At 34.9% G+C, this 20,964-nt stretch overlaps 2 protein-coding genes across 3 annotated transcripts in view; one reads left to right on the top strand and one right to left on the bottom strand.

The window, feature by feature from the left end:
* Positions 1–777, bottom strand: part of LOC100375341 (uncharacterized) — a 17,006-nt gene extending 16,229 nt beyond the window's left edge. For both annotated transcript variants that reach the window (XM_006823428.3, XM_085496869.1), the window contains exon 1: positions 171–777. In XM_006823428.3, coding sequence (XP_006823491.1) covers positions 171–683 — 513 coding nt within the window. In that variant the 5' untranslated portion in view covers positions 684–777. The remainder of the gene's footprint in view (positions 1–170) is intronic.
* On the top strand, positions 771–20,964 carry LOC102804873 (uncharacterized). The gene is made up of 14 exons (XM_085496868.1): positions 771–1,100; positions 1,674–1,847; positions 3,402–3,587; positions 5,937–6,092; positions 7,502–7,882; positions 8,546–8,724; positions 9,351–9,424; positions 10,633–10,747; positions 11,767–11,885; positions 12,271–12,466; positions 13,545–13,613; positions 14,757–14,930; positions 15,326–15,395; positions 17,889–20,964. Exons 2-14 carry the CDS (start codon positions 1,721–1,723, stop codon positions 19,343–19,345), a joined length of 3,303 nt encoding a protein of 1,100 aa, XP_085352994.1. The 5' UTR covers positions 771–1,100; positions 1,674–1,720; the 3' UTR covers positions 19,346–20,964.

Below are 20,964 nucleotides of genomic sequence, written 5' to 3'. Positions count from 1 at the left end.
AAAGTGCTGTTTAAAGTGGTAATAATATTCACATGTGTATAGTCGAGCTATTGAACACGCCCACAAATTCAAGCTATTTTATTGGTCCACGATAGGGGCGCGACCTAATACACAATTTTAATTGGCAGGTTCATGAATACTAACAGTAGACTGCCTACAAATAGACTCACCGCTTGCCCCCGGTTTGTGCGCCAGATAAAAGCACCAAGTAAACAGCCGGTCCTTTGTCCTAACTGTAAAAACACACCCTCGTGCTGATCGTAGTCAATTTTGTCCTTGGCAAAATATTTCTCAATGGGCTCAAGTTCAGGGTGCGACACTTTGACCTTGCAGTCGGTACGATCCCATACCATGTAACATCGTTGAATATCATTTTCTCGCAGAAAATCCGCGAAATTGTGCGGGCTCCATTCTAACATGTCACTCTGTGAACTATACCTGGCCGTGTGTTGTAAACGTAACAAGTTGCGGTCTCGTGACAGCCGGTCATGCCACAGTGCCCTCTCCTCTGGTCGCCTGCTCCGAACAGTCACGCCATGGTATCGGTGCCCGAGTGTTGCAACAGCTGAAAAACGACGAACTGAAAATGGAATCCTCGCCTTTATCGTTTGTACGTTCACGCCGTATCCAAATGACGCGTTTCTAATAACTCTAGTGTAATACCTCAAGCAAATAGTTGCCATACTTCACGGCAAGTGTCGATAAGAACAAACCAAAGCCTGATACAACATTAACAACGTCGTGCGTATACTGTCCGACTTCGGGCTTACACGGGGTAGATGACCTCGGCCTGTGTCGTCTGATGACAATCGTTGTATCCTTACACTTGTCAACAATAACGAAAATAGTTCTCAACATTTATTCATTTGTCAATTATCTATCTTTTATTGATTCCGTCTACTAAGTTATGTCAATGATGGACAGTTACAAATAATTCAGTTCTAGGTTGTTTTACTGCTCATATATATAATAAAATGTAAATCTAAACTGGCGAATTGGTATGGAAAAACGGAAAGCAGTGGTAAAGTGGCCGAGCTCTGTTGTCTCAAGGTTGACGTGAATTTACTGTTCGAATTAAGATACTAGTTTTAGTCTTGGAGGTATGGTGAACTGAATATGCCTATCAAAACAGGAGGGCCAGCATAACTCATTGTGTTTGTCACGACCCCGTGAAAGAGAGACTATTCCTTGTCGGGCGAACACAAACGACAGGAGCCTGACGATCTAAATATGCATGGCTGACCATGGAGTTCCATGGATTGGTAGTACGTCCATGGTCACACCGACCATGCGCAAATCTCAGTAGCTGAGTTTTGGATTATTGTTATCATTTAAAAGCAATATTTCAACACTTAATGCATATCTAAAGCGATAGTTGTTACTTGTTCTGCTAGATTCTATTAAAATACGGCGGCAGCCATGAGTTAAACGTTAGCGAACAGCGCCACTAGTGGTCAGCAATGTAATAACGTCATTACCGGGGAAATCCCCCGTTTTGTACATTTAACGACAGCAATTTGTTGTCGACATCACACTTCCGTGATATAATATTCGCCATACATGCAAGTATGAAGTTTTGACTGCTACATTTTTCTGACCTCTAAGAATGTGAATTTGGCTGATTTCAATGTCGTTTTCGGCTGTGCATAGAACTTTTTTTTTGATTTGTTGAGGAAGTGAAAACAAGTTTTTGAATCGTATGTACTGATCAACAACGATAATGGCGACGAAATCTGGAAGAGGACGGCAGCGGAAAATTGTGTATGTCAGTGATATTCCAGCGATAGAAATACAGAATTTATCCGAAATATTAGATGTGCTAGGAAAGAACAACTGGGAGAAGTTGGGTAAGTTTAAATTTCATAAAAAAAATGGTCATAGTTTTCAACTTCTTGCAAACACGGAAGTAAATTTTATGATTACTATGAATGCAAGAACCGTGCAACAAAGTAAACATCATTCAGACATTATTAAAATATATCAAACATTTATGAACATTTGTATTAAAATATATCGAATAAATCTCAAAACAAGAATTGTGGCACTCGGTCATGACAATCTTCAAGGTCATGCTTGTACATCTGAATGCATGTATGAACACAAATATACAAGTTGGGAGAGTTCAAAAGCAGTGATTAAATTTAATTGAGTTTTATCATGGATGCTATTTTTACTTTCATGGTTGTGTTGATAAACCTAATTTTTATGTATGTAAGTACGGGGGTCTAAAAACTTTACTCTGCGATGCGATTGTTCGACTGGCCTCATGATGCAAAATAGGTCTTATCATTTGCTAAAGGTCTGAAAGTCAGCAATTTAAAGGTGGTTGGACTGTTTTAGGAGAAGCTACGACATTGACTTCAGTACTACGATCGTTTAAAGTAGCAAATTCAATGACGATGTTCCAGTAACCTAGATGTGGACAAATACATAGAAGTATTGATATCCAAGTATACTACTAGTAAATACTTTGCCATTACACATTTTAGCTCAATGAAGTTCCTACTGAACATTAAATGACTTAAATACTTAGTTTTGACACAGTTTTTAGTGACCAAGGTTTTGGCATAAGCGTACATCCAAGGTTATGTGTGCATATCAAGTTTTCAATTGCAGTGTCCACACAAACTACAAAATATGTACGAACACTGTCAACGTCATCACCACCTTTGGACCTTCATAAAAAAAGTTTGAAAAAACTGCTAAATGTCAAAATAAAAATATTACTCTGTATTTGCTCATTATATAATCATAAATATCGTTGATGAGAAACAAATGCAAATGCAGTTATTCTCTTAAAAATTGAAAAATTTGAACAGAAAAAATGCCGTTCAAAAGGATAAAGCTGACAGATTTCATTTCTGACTAGATTCACCCATTCTAGATTGCTTGTTTGACACTAGAATGACATTATGAAAACACACAAGATGATAGCAAGTATAATTGGAAATTTTGGGGTAAGCTTGTGTCAATAAACTACCAGCAAGGTCTTGTGTCAGTAAACAAGGTTGACACAAGTCCTACAGATTTAATCCAAATTCACACCTAGAATAGCCATTGCCATCTGTTCTTCTAGTACTCTGAGTATACATGTGTACATGTACATGTTCCAATGAACCTCAAGATTAGTACAGTTCATATATAATATTAGTTGGCTTGCGATTTATTTTGTTAATATTTATTTTGTTTTACATGTAAACCAGCAGCTACAGTACTCTCACTTTTATGTTATATGTGTCAAAAGTAGAAGTTTATTTTTTGTTAACACATCAATTTTTACCAATCAATTCATTAACACGTACTGTGGTATTACATCTTCTAATTTATTTTTCCTACATTTTAGCTTGTATCTACATTGTATGAACATGGATTATAATTATTACACTATGTTTGTTATGCAGCTGCTTTAATGGAATACCCAAAACACAAAATTGAGGCGTTCAAGATGGCTTACCGCCGAAATAGTGGCAGTCCATGCACCGATTTGCTACGTGTATATGGCCAGGGAGATAGTACAGTTACCGATTTGTTCTTATTGCTGAAACAAATGAATCATGTTAGATGCATGGACATTCTGAAACCATATGGTAAGTATTTTCATTATGTCTATTGTGGATGCTTATCCACTTGTGTTTTTTTCCTCATTGATTCATATTTGTTGTTGTTTATTCAGTTTTAATCTTTCTTTATTTAGTTGTATTATTAGATCATGTTTTGCTTTATCTATTCATCTTTATTTTGTTCAATTACAAGCAGTAATAGCTGAGATATAGCCAGTAGAAGTTATTACATGTCAAGATTTAGCACTTTAATACATGTATCTCTATTATAAAGAAACACAGATTCAATTTATACAAGCCAATTAATAATAATCAATAAGCAGCACGAAAGCAATAGGAATCAGTTGCAAGGTCGATTTTAAGCTGATGCATCAATATTGAAAACCAATCACTGTGTTTCGGATGTGAGCGAATATTACCCACAAACCACAATGTCAAGAGAATGGACTGTCCCAATGTGAAAACATACATTTCCCCAATGTCGCACACACCAGTGATGATTTTTTTTTCCTTTTGATTCTGTGTTGAGTGCAGGTCAAATTCTTTTTTGCTGTTCTACTTGAAGTTGCATGACCACATTACATAATAGTATGAGGTTATTACGAGGGTACTGAAAATATGCACGAAGACAGTACAGTGGGAGTAGCGACCGACGTGTAGCGGAGGTTGATGCGACCACGTACTGTCTGAGTGTATACTTTTCAGTGTCCTCGTAATAACCTTATCATTATACATGTACATCTTTTCCTCCCGAAGATATATCATGGGAATGCCGAAATACAAAAAGTTTTAGAACAGATTGAGTGAACTTCTTTGTATGAGGTCCGGTCAAACCCTGGAGGCAGCCATGTTTACCTTGCCCGTACCATCAAAGATGGAAGGGAAAGGTATATTAAGGGGAAATTTTTGTTCGGCGTTGTCGTTGTTGTCGTCGTCGTTAATAATTGTTATTGTGTGCATAATAACTTTACTAATTCTATTCCAAACTTTATCAAACTTGGTCACCTTATTCATCAGTATAAAGTCTTCCCTGAGTTTGAACAACAGATGTCCTGTATGAAAATATCATGCAAAAATTGAGAACATCTGATAAAATATTTTGACTGTTTCTACTTGACTGATCACTGGTGATACACATAAAAGGTCACTGATCTCAGTGGAAATATGCATTGTTGTATGTGTTCAATGAAGCAAATGATTTATCTTGTAATAATATCCTTGGTAATGTATCTCAGAATTCCATACTGGGTTTCAAAACCAACTCATGAAGAGATTGCACAGTCTGATACACATTTGCAAACCTACCAATAAAATCTTTACAGAAAACAAGATGTCAGAAAATCAATATAAGCACTCCTATGAACTGGGTGCCTAACTTTGATCAAGATCTGAAGCTAATAGAAAATCTGTTTAGTTCAAAGTTATCAAATCAAAAACAATACATAAAAAATACATTAAAAGCAAAACATTTCATCCACATTTTAAAAAGAAAATTATTCTAAAATATATGTATTCTGTATTTGACAAACAGTTCATTCGACAAATGAAAATTCACAGGAATATGTTTCAGCTATTAGAACAGAATGATAGAGTTTTTATAATACTAGTTTAAAAACGCACTTCAAAGATTGCAGTGTTTGAAGATCTTCTCTCTCCACTGGACACCAACTAACTATTTAAGTTGATTTGCATACAAAGCAGAGCTTGCCATATGATAGCTATTCATAAAGGGTGTTTTTTTTTTACTTTTCATATAATACAGTAGTCACACAATGAGGCAGTTCTTATTTGTCTCAGTGAATCATTAATTTTTGACAGACACCTGTACAAAATACTTGGACTAAAGCCAGCTAAATTTTTCTGTTATCTTGCATGTTTTATGAATCTATTCACATCTAAATGCAGAACTTTTTTTTTGCAATGAGACATTTGTTTTTATTCTAAAATATCTGAATTACTTTGAATAAAGCTGGAAATTATGTTCCTTAAAATAATTGAACAAATAAGACACCAATGTTTTTGTAAGATATTTACATCTTTTAAGGACATTCGGTAGACCGATTCCCCACTGTTGGTTCAACTCCAAAACTTGTTTGTATTCAAAATTAATTATGACAATGCATATTTATATTGAAACAAACTATGATAAAGGGAATTATATTATATAACAAAGGGCAAGGTCACCAGAGTTCAACTATGTTTGTTTTTATTACTAGAGGACACTTATGTGCGTAATCGCTCCATATTTGGAATTCACATTTCCCAATATTGTAGGATTAAAATACCCCGTAAAATACCGCAAAATTACAACACACTGTAACTTATGGCGCTATGGTGACAGATATATAATAAAAATAAAATATTTTCTTATTACAGTGGATCCAGTTCACCATGTTAAACAACCAGTTGAAGACTCACTTGCATCTTATACCACTTCCGCTCATAGCAATGCTAGTGTAAACAAATGTCGATGTTCAGAGACTGTGTCATTCAACACACCATTCGTTAATCTTCTAGGTATCAACATTGAAGGTAAATCTTTTTCAAATTTTGTGTTTCAGTTATACAGTACAAAATAAATATTAAAGCAACAATCACTGGATTATGTAGTTTCTCCTAAATTTTGAAATTAAACATTTTACAGATTGGTGACAAAATTTTTTTAGTGATTTATTTCCTCAATGCAGGTACATGTACCAGTATACTTACAAAATGACATTCTCACAAGGTTGTATGTGTCTCATTCAAACCCTATTATGACCAATAGTGCTAGCAACTCATTTCAAAACTTCAGCAGGCAACATGCGAGTAAATATTCAGACAGTAGTACATTCTACCGGGTATAAGTTTGAAATGTATTTTAAACAGAAAAACTGTGCATATACCAGGACACATTGTTGGACTAGCAAATGTATGCTAATTGAGAAAACATTTGTGAATAGCGAGTTGCAGTTTCCTCGTTTGATATGTTATATTTTATTTTGAACATACACAAACAAACATAAGGTGTAAAGTCCAAAAAGCCAAAGGCATCACTACAAGACTAAAACAGATCAAAAATACAAAAACAAACAAAGCAAAGTTGGAAAAGAAAAACTTGTCACGACTTGAAATTTTGAAAAAGTGGCCATAATATAAAGGGAGCTGGGAGAGATTTATGCCTACATCCTTTGATATTGCTATTTTATTTTGGTCCATTACTTAGGGTGATAATGGTGTACTGTAAAATACTTTATTTTAGCTGGAATTAATTTTTGCTAAAATAATATTTTTGGTGTTTTGTATGGAATGTATTTTCACTGATTTTTGACGAGTTGAATGTAAAATATAGGAAAAAAGGTATATTCGCTGAATTTTATTTTCACTGAGTCGTTCCTTCAACGAAAATTAATTCCAAGTGAAAATAAAGTGTTCTACAGTAGTTAATATAATTATATGGAATCAACATGCTCATTACAAAAATAAATTAGTATTGTTCAATGTATGATGGAATCTGAATCTTCCTGCAGACTGGACGTTGGCAGTAATGATCAACCACCACTCTCTTCACATACATGGTCGCTAATCAGTCAATGTGTAATGACAAGCATAAATAAATCGGCAACAGAAGGCGTTTGGCTGTCGTATTGTGTTCACATGGCACATTGCGTTGTGCAAGAGCCGGTGTGACAACAGCGTTTAGGATCTGGTCCATCCCTTTTACGACGGTGTCAAAAACACCAACACCACAACGGCGTATTCTGTTCACACACACATTTTAACAGTGTTTTCAACGGCTTATTTCGTCCAGTGAAAAACACCGCTTGTGATGAGTTGTACCCACATAGAGTACATAATAATTCACCTGTTTGAAGATGTTCCATGTATTATTTTATAGTTAAATGACGGGGACTGTGACATTCATGTCTTGTTTATCAAGTATTTAAATTATTCATTTCCAGATTTGCCAATACCAGAACCTCCGCAGTTAGATTTGACTTGTAGCATTTGTTCTCAGAGTTCATCACTATCATCATCTTCCTCATCAAGCTTTGATCGGACGCAAGAAATGCACCAGTCACACTACCCATCAACGTACGAATCAAATAAAGCACAAAACACAAAAAGTGTCAAAAGTGCCCCGCTGCCAACAGCTGATTTGATCAATTTGAATATTGGAGACAAGAGACATGCGTCATCTTTTCAAACAGTCTCTACGACGTCATGTAATCTTTCTGAAGGTGAACGTCAACAGGTGTACGACAGCAACAGTTTATGTGAGTTAGGAGATCTAGAGATATTACAAAGCTGGGATGCGAGTGATAAACCACTTACTTTAGAAGGTGAGACTATGCTTGTTTATTATTGTTGCAATGTTTTACAGTAACAGTTGGAAACATTAAATGAAAAAAAAAATTATATCAAGAGCATTCTAGCAACAAAAAATAAATATTTTTCTATACAAAATATTTATAAAGTGTTAAAAATGTCGAGTGAAAACAGCTTGACCAATCTTAAAGCCTTAGCAAATGCATACCATCCATACTAAATTCCAGGCAGTGTGGCTTTTCACCCACTATCTGAAAATCCAATGTTTTGCACTCGGTTGTTAAAAAGCAGATAAAAAAACATGAGAAGTCTAGACTGTCTAGACTATTGTGTTACCAACGTACTGTGCAATTCATAGATTATTTGCATGACTGAAAGTGATAAAAAATGGTATATTCAATAGCAGGAATAGTCAAAGGAGTACAATAGCGAAATGGGTTGGCAGGTAATTCTTTAGACAAACATTGATATAGCATATGCACTACCATATTAAACTATGCTTATGGTAGGTTGTTATAGTAGCATATTTAGAAACTTTTAGAGATTGTCTAAATCACAGATCAATTTTTAACTCATTATTCCTTGTTGCGCCGTTAAAATTGAAATGAAGAAAAATATATCGACAATGTACATGTATGTAGACAATAACACAATAGTTATATTAACTGCTATTACAGAACAACGACAGAGAGATCGTATGACTGCCTTGGCGACTATGAACCATAAGAAGTACAAAGAAATATCACATAGTACAAATGATTTTGATGAGTCAATGATACTTGGTGAAGGGGCATTTGGTCGGGTTTACAGAGCTGTGTTAAACGAAACACCGTTTGCAGTTAAAAGACTGATGCAGGTAATATTTCTCTCTGTTTGGCTCAGTGATCAAGCTATTCCTTCTCTGGTAATTTACGAACCAATGGACAAATGATCTTGATAAAAATCCTCCAAGAAATACAGGAGAAATTTTACATGTTTATTTTGTGAAAGTTAACAAAAGTTGATTTTGGCGAAAAATTGTTTCTGGCATAATTAATTAAGTTACCCCATAAATGTACAGTAGAACAAACAAACCATTTCTAAATTTCTTTCACAGGCTCATTTACTGTGTGACTCATTCTATAATCAAAGAGTTAGGTGTGTACTTCACAAAAGTTGCATACATGCCTCAACCTTCATGAGAAATCTTGTCCAACAGGATCTGGAAATCAAATTTAAAAGATACTCCTAATTAATAAAGAGTGATTACAATAATGAAAATTATGTTTCATTTGGTGATTATAGACGCCATAACCTAGCCTCATTGCACCAGAAGTTTAGGATTTGTGGCCAAATCAACGTAATTATCATTTTTCATGGTGATCTCAATAATCAGTAAGAGGGTTTTCGCATCATAATCCAATGGGAAAAGGCAAGTTTGCAAATAAATGGTTATTATGTGGTTATTTGAAACTTACATTGATACTTTACTTTGAATTGCAGAATGAACACACCGGTTTTAGTCAGGAAAGATCCGCAAGAAAATACCAAATAAATGAAATTGTTGCCTTATTGAAGTATGTACATAATATTATAGAAATGTTTTTTGTTTATATGTTTCATGTTACCTTTAGTTAGGTGTTTGTTGCCTAATAAAAATATAATGTACACATCTAACCAGATGCTGGATTGTTTGAGTTTCAGACATTGCGAGCAACTCATATTTTTATATTTTTGTTAAACGTAAACATTGAGTAACTCAAACTTTAATTGCAGTAACAGTTAACCGAACTTCAAATTACAGGAAATGTACAATGTTAAGCAAAAATAAAAATATATGTTGCTCATAACTCAAAGTTTGGTTAACTGTCAAAATTTGAGTTACTTGTCTGTTAATTGAACATCGAGTTCAGTTTGGGCATGGTTTCACAAACATGGGCGTGGTCATTTTCGTAACTCAATGTTCGTAACTCAATGTTCATAACTTGAACATTTCAGTATGTATTTAAAGGCCCAGGTATACTATAAATACGCTCCTAAACAATAGGGATTATTTCCTTGCTTGTCACACTGAAGTAAACAGCTCCGGTAAAGACATGTTTTCTCAAACTTACAGGTCGATTATGTTGTGCCAAAGTGGTTGCATGTGACTATGAATACCACAGCAGTGACCGTGTGTAGTATTTATGACAATAAATAGTGTACGAGCTGAGATTTTGGCGAATAAAAGTCAAAAACACGAACTGGAGAAAGGGACGCGCTACTAATCTTGATTAATTAATTAGTTACTGTCAATCAAAGTCACGTGATGTTGGACCGCTGAAACAGCATGCTTCATAGGCTATGCAAGTGATTAACAACACTCATTAGCATGGCCACACCTCCAATTCACACTTGCCTGAGGCAAGTGAATTGGGCCTTTAAAGCGCGGTGGTCGTCGCACAGCGCGTGTTCAAATTTCATGTAAATAAACAATGTATTTTACACGCATTGTATACGTCGCTGTGCATCCCATATCCAACAGGACGCGGCGCGACGACTGACGCCCTTTAAGTAAGTAAGTAAGTAAATAATATAAGTAAAAAATGCCTGTTGTATCATAACCATCCCTGACTGCTTGCATAAGTGAAGCAAAAACAAAGATCTGGTAGGCTAGTACCGGTAGCCCCTGTTTGATTTTAATTGTTTCAACAGCTTAATTTCATTAACCTTTGCTTTTCATACTCTGGCAATTGTATGTATCCAAATTAGGAATAATTTATAAAAAATACTTATTTTATTGCAGGTATCGCCATACCAACATAGTGCCTTTATGTTTTTACTCACTTGATGGTCCTGAGCCTTGCTTGGTTTATGAATTCATGCATAATGGATCACTTCAGGATAATTTAATTGGAAAGGTAATTAAAATATCAATTAAAAGGGGGACTTATAATTCCAACGGGGACTTTGTCCATTAAAAATGACTTTTTTTTTTATTTTTAGGTTCTGTTCAAACAAAGTTTGTAAACAGGGACTTGTATATTTACCCTTGTGCCTGTAATAACAACAATAGTTAACATTAATGTTCCTGTGTAAAAATATGTTTGCAACAACAAAAATCTTTTTCATCATATCGATGATTTTGAAAAATTAGTAGAATAAGCGTAGTGAAATAACCAAACAAATAAAATTTAATAACTTAATAAAAATGTTGCAGCTAAAATAACATTATTTCTTTGTGTGCAAGTAAATATGCGAGACAGGAAAATGTTATTGTCAGTCAGACTTTGAATTTTATTCAACAGTTGAGATTTCTGTGGTTCATATTTTTAACAATGGAAACAGACCTATTTACAATTCAATTACCAGGTATTACAGAATCAGCTATTCATTGGTAGTTTCAGATTTGTAACACCCCCCCCCCCCCCCAGTATGTCTGCATTTTTTAGCACCTGAACTAGGGTTAATTCCCCAGAATTTCTGTTTACGTCATTTAAATTTATTAAATAAATTTCCAAATTGTAATTTGGTTTCAATTATATTATGTTTTGAGTTTTAAATTTGTTATCAGATATATCAATTTTTTAAACTAGTTCACATATACCGTATATATCAATTGCTTTGGACATTTGATTGTAACATATTTAATTGTTGATGTTTGTGTGTTGAGACAGTTTCTTTAGTATTGCTAACTGTAATTTGGCTTTAAGATTATTGAACCAACTACTTAGATATTGACTTTTTCTACAAAAAAAAAAATAGATTTTTTTTTCATTTTCATATTTTGATGGAATTTACAATAAAAATATGATGACATATAGTCTTTAATTTTGACTCAAACCTCTACAATGTCACAGACACAATGATGGTAAATTAATAATATAGAATTTGACCAGTTCATAATTTACCTGATCTATTTTATTATTTTTTTTTTTAGAGGCACAGATTCTCACTAAAATGGAAATTACGAATGAATATTGCTAAAGGATCGGCTAGAGGAATCCAATTTCTACACACAGCTATTGATAAACCACTTATACATGGAGATATCAAAAGGTACACAATTAAAAACTTAAAGCAAATTTTCATGATGGAAAATTTCCCTAGCATATTGAGAACAAAATTCTGAAACTTTCCTCAAAACGTGGTATTATGAAATATATTGCTAGTTTACTGGGAAGTTTCTGAAAACAAGACTTAGTGATTGACCTGTGTGTTCACTTGTCTGCCCATCTGTGTGTATGTGTCTCCACTCGTACATCCCTGCACCAATCACATTCAAGCTTCCCATATATATACTTGAGATGGATAACTATGTCCAATCAATTCACAACTATGCATGTCACAGGTTATATAACTGTTATTGGAGGTTGAAAAATTATGAGATGTTCAGTGTTTACAGACTTAATTTCATTGTTTGTTTTTTGTGTTTTATTTCAAGTGGTAATATTTTGCTGGATAAGCACAATGAGCCTAAAATTGGTGATTTTGGTTTGGCAAGAGAAGGCCCTAATGCCAATCAAACTTCTACGTACCTGAAGACAGAAACAGTTCATGGCACAGTAGCTTATCTGCCTCCAGAGTTCCTGAAAAATTTTCGACTTTCAACCAAAGTTGATACATATAGCTTTGGGGTGGTGAGTCTCAGCATTTTACATTATACATAGATATTCAGCTACTTATTTTTATGTGGTCTCCAGTCTTTCAAATTGAACAAAGCATACAATGTACAACTTGGGAACTGAGTCCATAGCGACGATAACAACACACGCTGAAAACGCAATGGCTCATGGGTAGACACTTGTTTATAAACAATGACACGCTATGGCCATCTGACGCATGTGCAGGTGACGACTCCCACGCTTCAACTTGCAAGGTGAATGTTATTATCTTTTTTAATTTTTTCAATGCTACTAAATTTGCTAATATTAAAACAGAAAATTTAGAGAAACTTTCCAAAATAGAAAAAAGAGCAATCCCTTAACCTTAAAGCAGGGGAGTCATCACCTGCGCATGACCAATGTATTTACATGCTTTACATACAACCGTTATTGTAAACATAATTACATGCATTTCCCATTGAATACATGTCATGACTTGTTTTTTATCAGCTCCGCTGTCGACTTTGTCAAGCGGAGCTTATCATATGAAGGATTGTTCGTCGTCGTCCATGTCAATGTTTACTTTTTCGACTTCTTCTTGAAAACTACAAGCCTGAATGCTTTGATACTTGGTGTAGACCTCTCTCAGATTTGTTCATTTTGTAATGATATCTTCAATTCTCTAATTTTGGTGAATATTTTTGTCACTTTTGATAAAAAGTGATATTTTCAACTTCTTGTTAAAAACCACAAGTCCAATTGCTTTGATATTACATATATAGGTACTACCTGTGGACCACTCTCAAATTTGTTCGTTCATGATGATATCTTGAATTTTCTAATTTTGATGAATATTTTTGTCATTTTTGGTAAAAAGTGATATTTTCAACTTCTTGTTAAAAATCACAATCATTTAAGGTGAAAAATAATATTTTTGAATTCTTGTTGAAAACGGCAAGTCCCATTGCATTGATACTATGCATATTGTTCATTTCCTAATGATATCTTCTGTTCTTTAATTGAAATGTGCATTGCTAACAGCGGAGCTATCTCAGCCGAGAGGCTGCTTGTATTCAAATTTCAGCTTAATAAATTTTTTCATTTAATTTGCTAGGTCATGTTTGAAATTGTTTCTGGGCATATGGCATTTGATGATAGACCGGAATGGGGAAATAAAAAACTGGTAAGCAAACTGTGGGGGAGATTTATAATCTGCATAGTCGGATAGATTATTTATGCTTTTTGGAATTATAATGTTTAAAGTGACTTCATTATAAATAGTTTTGTCATTGAATTATCAAACTATTAAAACTCATTCAAAGAAATCCATCTTGTATGTTCCACCCACTTAGGATTAAAAATGCTTATAACCTAAGTACTGATTTTACTCATTTTTAAATACTTAGGATTTTGTCATTGTATCACACTTTTAACAAGTTTTTAGAAATTTTGTGAGTTGGGGAAGATCCAGATTTCACTATATGGGCTCTTTGAGATAGATGTAACCATGGTGATTTTTGCAAAATTTCTCAATCATCAAATCATGTAGATTTTAATGGATATACATCTAAGTACCCAGAATTTGCCATTTTCTAAAATGTTGTTGCAACACTGTTCTAAAATGTATGTAAACTATATGACACAAACATTGACACATTCCAGGTTATTGCTATCGCATTTTTTGCAAGTCCCGTGACTCGTGCAAAAGTTTGCTCAGTGCCAAACAGTTTTTGTTGTCATCTTCCAATAAATTATTACAGCAAACAGGGAAAAGATGTATAATAATATGGTTGTTATGAGAGTATCGCAAAGTATGCACTCAGGTAGTACGGGATGCATCAACCTTTGCTACGTGTTGGTAAATACGTTCTCTGTATTGCATTTCTGCAGCCTTTTCGGTATTCTCTTGATGACCTCATAATATACATGTAGTTATATTTAATGCTCATAATTGTGTACTGTTTATGTGTAAGTTTTGAAAATATTATCAATATGGAATTTCCTGTCTAGGTTTTACCTCATCATTACATTCTTAAATTCTATATATTACATTCTAACATCACGCCAAAAACTAAAAGAATGCTTGCAACAGATACATGGCTAAGAAAAACTTTCTTTTGTCTTTCTCAGCAGTGAGAAGCACAACTAAAGTGCCACAATAGCTACTTTAAAGTAACAATGGGTTGAGATCTCTGAGCAAATGTTTTCTCTCAGCAGGTTTATTGACCTAAACACATGAGCTAATTCGATTGCAGTGTTTAAACATTTTCTGTTGAGATACATGTAAGAACTGTTTCTGAGACTTTGTTTAATTGCATACAACTAGATGGATTACACTATGGAGGAAGTCCTTGATGAGCAGAGAACACCTGAAAAGATTGTCACCATGTTGCGTGATGCTAGATGTTCTGATTGGCCGATCTCTATTGCCATGGAGTTTATTGAGATTGCAATCAAATGTACTAAACATGCTCCTAAGCACAGGCCAGAAGTTAAACAGGTATGTCATATCCTTCATGTTTTCTAGTCAAGTGAGGTAGGAGAGGAATTGGATGTGATCTATGTCTAATCCAAATGATGTGTGATTGTACGTGTCTCCCTGCAACTCTCATTTTTTCTCGCTTTTATAGTCTCTACGATATGGTATGTCAATTTATGACTCAACATTGCATTAACGTGAGCCATGGCTTACATACATTGGTAAACATAGGAAATGTTTTTTGGAGGATTTAATCTTATCCACAGAAATAACATGTTTGGTTCACACATGCACAAGGTGTACAATGTGATGTTTATTTATTTGCCAACCATGCTTACATGGATCTGCTACTAGTAATTTTACCATTAGTATTTAGAATTCTAGTGTATGATATTCACAATTTGTTTTTTTTCTAGGTTCTTCAAGAACTTGAGAAATTGGAACTTAAGGTGCAAAACATAAGGCAGAACAAGGCAGTAGTTAAATGTATGATTTTGTTCTCAATGTTTACCTTGTCTGTGATAACTGTGGAAATGAAATGAGTCGCACATATATTTTTAGATACACTGGAAAATGAAATCTGGGATGAGTCGCACAAGTATTTTTAGATACAGTTGACAAAATAATTCCATAGTGCTTGTTTTTTTTACGGCTGCTCATAATAACATTGATCTTTGTTCTCTTATGAAATTTGCGTTTAATCTGGGAATCACAACTCAGAATTGTCACTGATTTTAGCAACTGACCTTAGATGCAGAGGTCTTGTTGTGGAATATTTGACTTGTTTTTGCCCCTAAAATAATAGTATACCATTCTCTCTCCTCATAATGCCTCCCACGCTCTTAAAAACCATAATTACTTGGATCAGATGCAGAGACATACAATAATGGAAAACTCGGACATAATTTGAGGGGCAAAAATTAGTTTTTGTGGCTTTCTTACTTGCAACAAGATCTCAGTGGAATTTTGCATCTGAGGTGTATTTTAATTTTGAGTCTTGATATTATGAGTACCGGGTAATGTAGAAAGGGAAATATTCACTGGGTTAAATTTTAACAGAAGTGATGTTTCAGGGATATTGGAGCTTTTAAATTCACTGTTTTTTGAATGAAATCAATAATACATTGTTTATTAGTCCCCGTTCCGACGAAGTTCGAAAACGGGTACTTATAATTCGGTCTCCATCCGCCCGTTCGTCTGTGCATTCGTGCATCCGTCCGTACGTCTGTGCATCTGTGCATCAGAATCCCTTGGACCGATTTCGTTCATTCTTTGCATGTGCCTAGTACTTTATGTGGGACATATGCACATTCAGTGGTTTAGCGATTTGATTCAAAATGGCCGACTGGCAGCCATCTTGTTTTTTTGAAAATGTTGTATTTTGGACATGCTTTGTCAGTTTTCATTCAAACTTGGTACATAGATTAAACATGTTAGGATACATGTTCATGACGATTTATTTCACAATTGGATCAAAGATAGCCGACTGGCAGCCATCTTGTTTTTTGAAAATGTCGTATTTTGAACATGCTTTTTCAGTTTTCATTCAAATTTAGTACATAGATCATACATGTTAGGATACATGTCCCCGACCGTCCGCGAGTTCCTGAGTCTGTCCTCCCGTCTGTGTGTCTGTTTGTCCTTCAGTCTGTCCAAAGGTATATTTCAGAATCCTGTGGACCGATTCCGTTCATTCTTTGCATGTGCGTAGTACCTTATGTGGGACATATGCACATGCAGTGGTTTAGCAATTCGATTCAAAATGGCCGATTGGCAGCCATCTAGTTTTTTGAAAATGTTGTATTTTGGACATGCTTTGTCAGTTGTCTTTCAAACTTGGTACATAGATTATACATGTTAGAATACATGTCCATGACGATTTATTTCACAATTGGATCAAAGATAGTCGACTGGCAGGCATTTTGTTTTTGTTTTGTTCTTGGACGTGCTCTGTCAGTTTTCATTCAAATTTGGCACATACATGTACTTTATACATGTTAGGATGCATGTCCATGACAATTTGTTTTTAAATCTGGTCAAGGATGGCCGATTGACAGCCATCTGACTTTTTGGCCTTACTATATTTCCACAATTTATGTACCATTTTCATTCGTATTTGGCACATACATCAAACATATCAGTGTGTTTCATAATCAGATCAAAGATGGCCGAATAACGGAACACGTGTTTTGATGTAAATAAACAATCTGTTGTAGACGCCACTTGGAACTCAAGTTTCAAGGACACCCTCGCGACGACCCCTCCGCTTTAATATGACGAGCACAAAGAGAACTTAATTTAAAGGGGACTGTGTCATTTTTAATGACTTGTTTACTGGGTTTTAAATTGACTGTTTTGTGAGGGAAAAAATGCATTGTATGGTTACATCATGTGTCAAAATAAACTTTTCATGAAAATTGTTACCAATTACCCATGGGATATTTGAATTTTCGTATTAGGATTAGTGTTTGAGAGGCATTTTCTGCATAACCCTTAGGATCGATCCTCTTTTGAATTTATAGTTTGACTATTTCAATCATGTTACTGCATCTGAGCAAATATCAAACATAACATACTTCATAGGTTATTTGTGTTCACTATGCTTCCTAAGTAGAATCTGAACAGAAATGCCTGACAGGATTTATTGCAGTGAAGCAAAACAATAACCTAGTCAATAAACAGTACAGTATAACTGGTGCAGTAACTTTGGCCAAATTACTCAAAATTAAAAAGGGCTTTCAACTAAGTTTTGTCAACAATACAATGAACCAGACATTATATCACACAATTCCTTGGTGCAATTCCAGAAATTAACACTTGCCCATTTTTGGATGGTGACTAAATTTCAAAATTGGCAATAGCTGCTAGGACTTATCAATATAATATACAGACAATTGTAGTAGGTAATCATAGTCCCTTGTAACTATGAATAGAGTGAGAAACAGTCATGGGGTAAATTTTTTGTCAATTTTATTTCAGGTGCTGTTCAAAATACAGAACCCTATGAACTTGTTGATGAAAGACTACAAGTTGTATCAGTGGAACCAGAGAAGGAGGGCAATGTACAATTGAGCAAAGAACCAGAAGAATTAGATGATGATGATGAGAATAGAAAAGGTGAAGGAAAAGTTAATAAAAATATGGATAGTCAGAATGAGATAGAATCCAATGAAGAAAATATGCAACTTACTAGTGATGAAAGAGCTTTAAATAAACTCAGAGAGATTGAGAATTTTGACAAGTTGACGATAAAAGAGAAAACGGATGAAACAGAAGATGAGTCACGAGAGTCACTGGAAGAAATTAGTGCACGGAAGCACAGAGAGTTGGAGGATGAAATGGTTGCATTTGAGAACAGAAAACAGCAGAATGATAATGTTATTTCCAATGAAATAGAACCACAGTACATGTCTCTGGATCATGATCATCATCATCAGCATCAACAAAATCAGTTCCAAGACCAGCAAATCAGCAGCTGTCAGACAGGAGAACCACATGTGTGCCAGCCTCCATATCAACTTGACCATGGTAATCAACATCATTATGTTGCTCCTCCACCTGTTGAATCAAGTGCACATTCTATAGGTCCGATAATGGGTGATTCAGTACATACTCCAAATAGATTTCACCCAATGTCAGGCAGTTATGAGAGAAGAAACCCTCCTCCTGTAAGGTATGACCATCCCCATGGATACAACAATGTCAACTATACAGGGCATCCTATCTCTATGCCATACAGCTATGCTGATTATCGACATGCCCCACTCAATACTACTAGACAAGAAAGTTATCCATTCAACTACCCTGATTCAATTCCATACAGGCAATATCAATATGATGGCCCATACCTACGGCACCCACAATCACACCCTTCTATGTTCATAAACAGTGTGCCTCCACCAAATCCAAATTTACATTCTGCCTCAAACCATTATCCAGTTCGTGATCCTGATGACATTGAACCACGGAGAGACTTTATGTATTATCCCCAAAAGAAGCAGCATCCTTCTCAGAATGGTAGTCAACTTCAATTTTATAGCTTGGAGTCATACCCCCCTGCCCAACCCATGCATCACAATGTGTACCCTCCGCCTATGATGGAAGCTTGTGAATTCCCACCTAATAATGGGAATCCATCACTCAGCCCCCCACCAGATGGTAGTGACAGGTATCATGATGAACGTATTGCTTGGCAGCAGCAGCAAGCTTGGCACGCACAGCATGGGAGGAGTCCCCAACAGCAATATATGCAACAGGATTTGTACAGGGACGACGGGCCATCACAATATAGAGAAATGTCATTAAGATGGGCAGCCGGTCCACCTCCTTCTCAACCGTATGCTGCCCGTGATTACCAATCACAGAGAAGTACTGGGTCATCAGGCGAAGAATCAGATGTAAGTCGAGCTGTTCAACACCAACAACAACAAAAGTGACTGAATGTCCAAATGTAAATCTTGCCAAGCATTATGTTAAGCCCTCCACTGAACCTAATGTCATGTAATTTAACAAATCACTTCAGACGGAGGGAAACAATTTTGAAAAATATGATACAAATGCATGTACATCATGCAAATGCATCTTTTCAACATTTATTTTTAATAATTTTTTTATTGTAAACAGTAATAGTGTGAATTCCATTTCTCCATGAAAAAATAGTATAACATGATTTTTTTTTTAAATGTTTAATTAAGTAATATGTATGTATATTTAAATTAGGTCAGCATATATACATCTATTTAAGCATTAACTACAATTAATAGATATTACTTATTTTGATAAGTATTAAAAAAATTGAGCATATGTGCTTCTCATTACATACATATTATTTACATAGTTTTAGAATTTTATTTTCCATCTCTGTGCATTTTGTATTATTACTGGCATGACAATAGATATTTTTGTATAAGATAAAGGCAGAATACATTAGGAATCTTCCAGGAATTATTAAAATCGTGTTTTCAATTTTTCACAACAGTGTCTTGATGATACACTTTGCCCACAATCCTTTGCTGGAAAATCAAGATGGTGAACTACATAATACATTTTTTGTACTGACAAAAAGTGATAAAAGAAAACATGTAAATAGAAATTGTAGAGCTCTTTCATCTGGTAGCATTGTGTCCAGACATCCCCTTTAACATGCTTACGCGAAAGACAATGGTCTCCATCAAATTCCACAAAGCTCAAAGAGCTATGTCTGACTCAAATGTGCTTTCGGCCTTCAAACCAAGCTATGTCTTAAGGAAGTCTTTTCTGCTGAGCCAGCAGTACTCGTCTGGTTTTAAGTCCCCCATATAAGGTTTAGGTAATTTAGTCAACTGATTTGCTGTGCAAAACGCTTGTAATATGAGCCATTATTTATTTCTAGAAAACCAAAACATCTATGGCCAGACTTTTATTATCCCTTGTTTCGCGAACCCGTCGAATGTACAGGAGCCGAAAATGAAATAAAAACAAAATTTTATTTCAGCATAATTTCTCGTGCCCGCTGACTTGTAAGTGCAAAAAATTGCTAAAAAAAACTTAATTTTATCTTCATTTTTTTTTCGCCCGCCGCATAACAAATTCAAGTTGCATTTTCGTGGGAGTATCTTCTTTGAGAATCACACAAATCCCCCCCCCCCGCCTCTTCAAAAAATGTTCCTTATAAAAACTATAGAAACAAGGAATAAAAAAAGTCTGGCCTAATACTCCAAATAAAGTAGATGGGTCATGTATACTGTGTCTGACTTTCTTGAAAATTTTAAATAAACTAATTTAAAAAATATTAGGGTTTCCATTATTATTAAAATACTTAGCCTAAACATAAAACGTTGGCCCATAAATGTTATTTTTAAAAAAGTAGATAGTTTCTGCCTGTGTGGAACATTTGAGTTGTAGAAAGTCGACAGTTATATCATTACAACATGTTTACATAAATGCCATGTTATATAATTGCCTCTATGAGGGTGTATATCATTGTATATCATTTTATTGGACTCTGAACCTCATAAATGCTATATTTCTGTACAAATTTTTTTACTTTTGCTGAATAAATTTGCAAAATACATCA

Source organism: Saccoglossus kowalevskii, chromosome 3, assembly GCF_978046115.1.
Source record: "Saccoglossus kowalevskii chromosome 3, keSacKowa6.1, whole genome shotgun sequence".
Taxonomy (NCBI): Eukaryota; Metazoa; Hemichordata; class Enteropneusta; family Harrimaniidae; genus Saccoglossus; species Saccoglossus kowalevskii.
The sequence above is the reverse complement of the archived record's forward strand: the minus strand, read 5'-3'. Positions and strand labels throughout refer to the sequence as shown.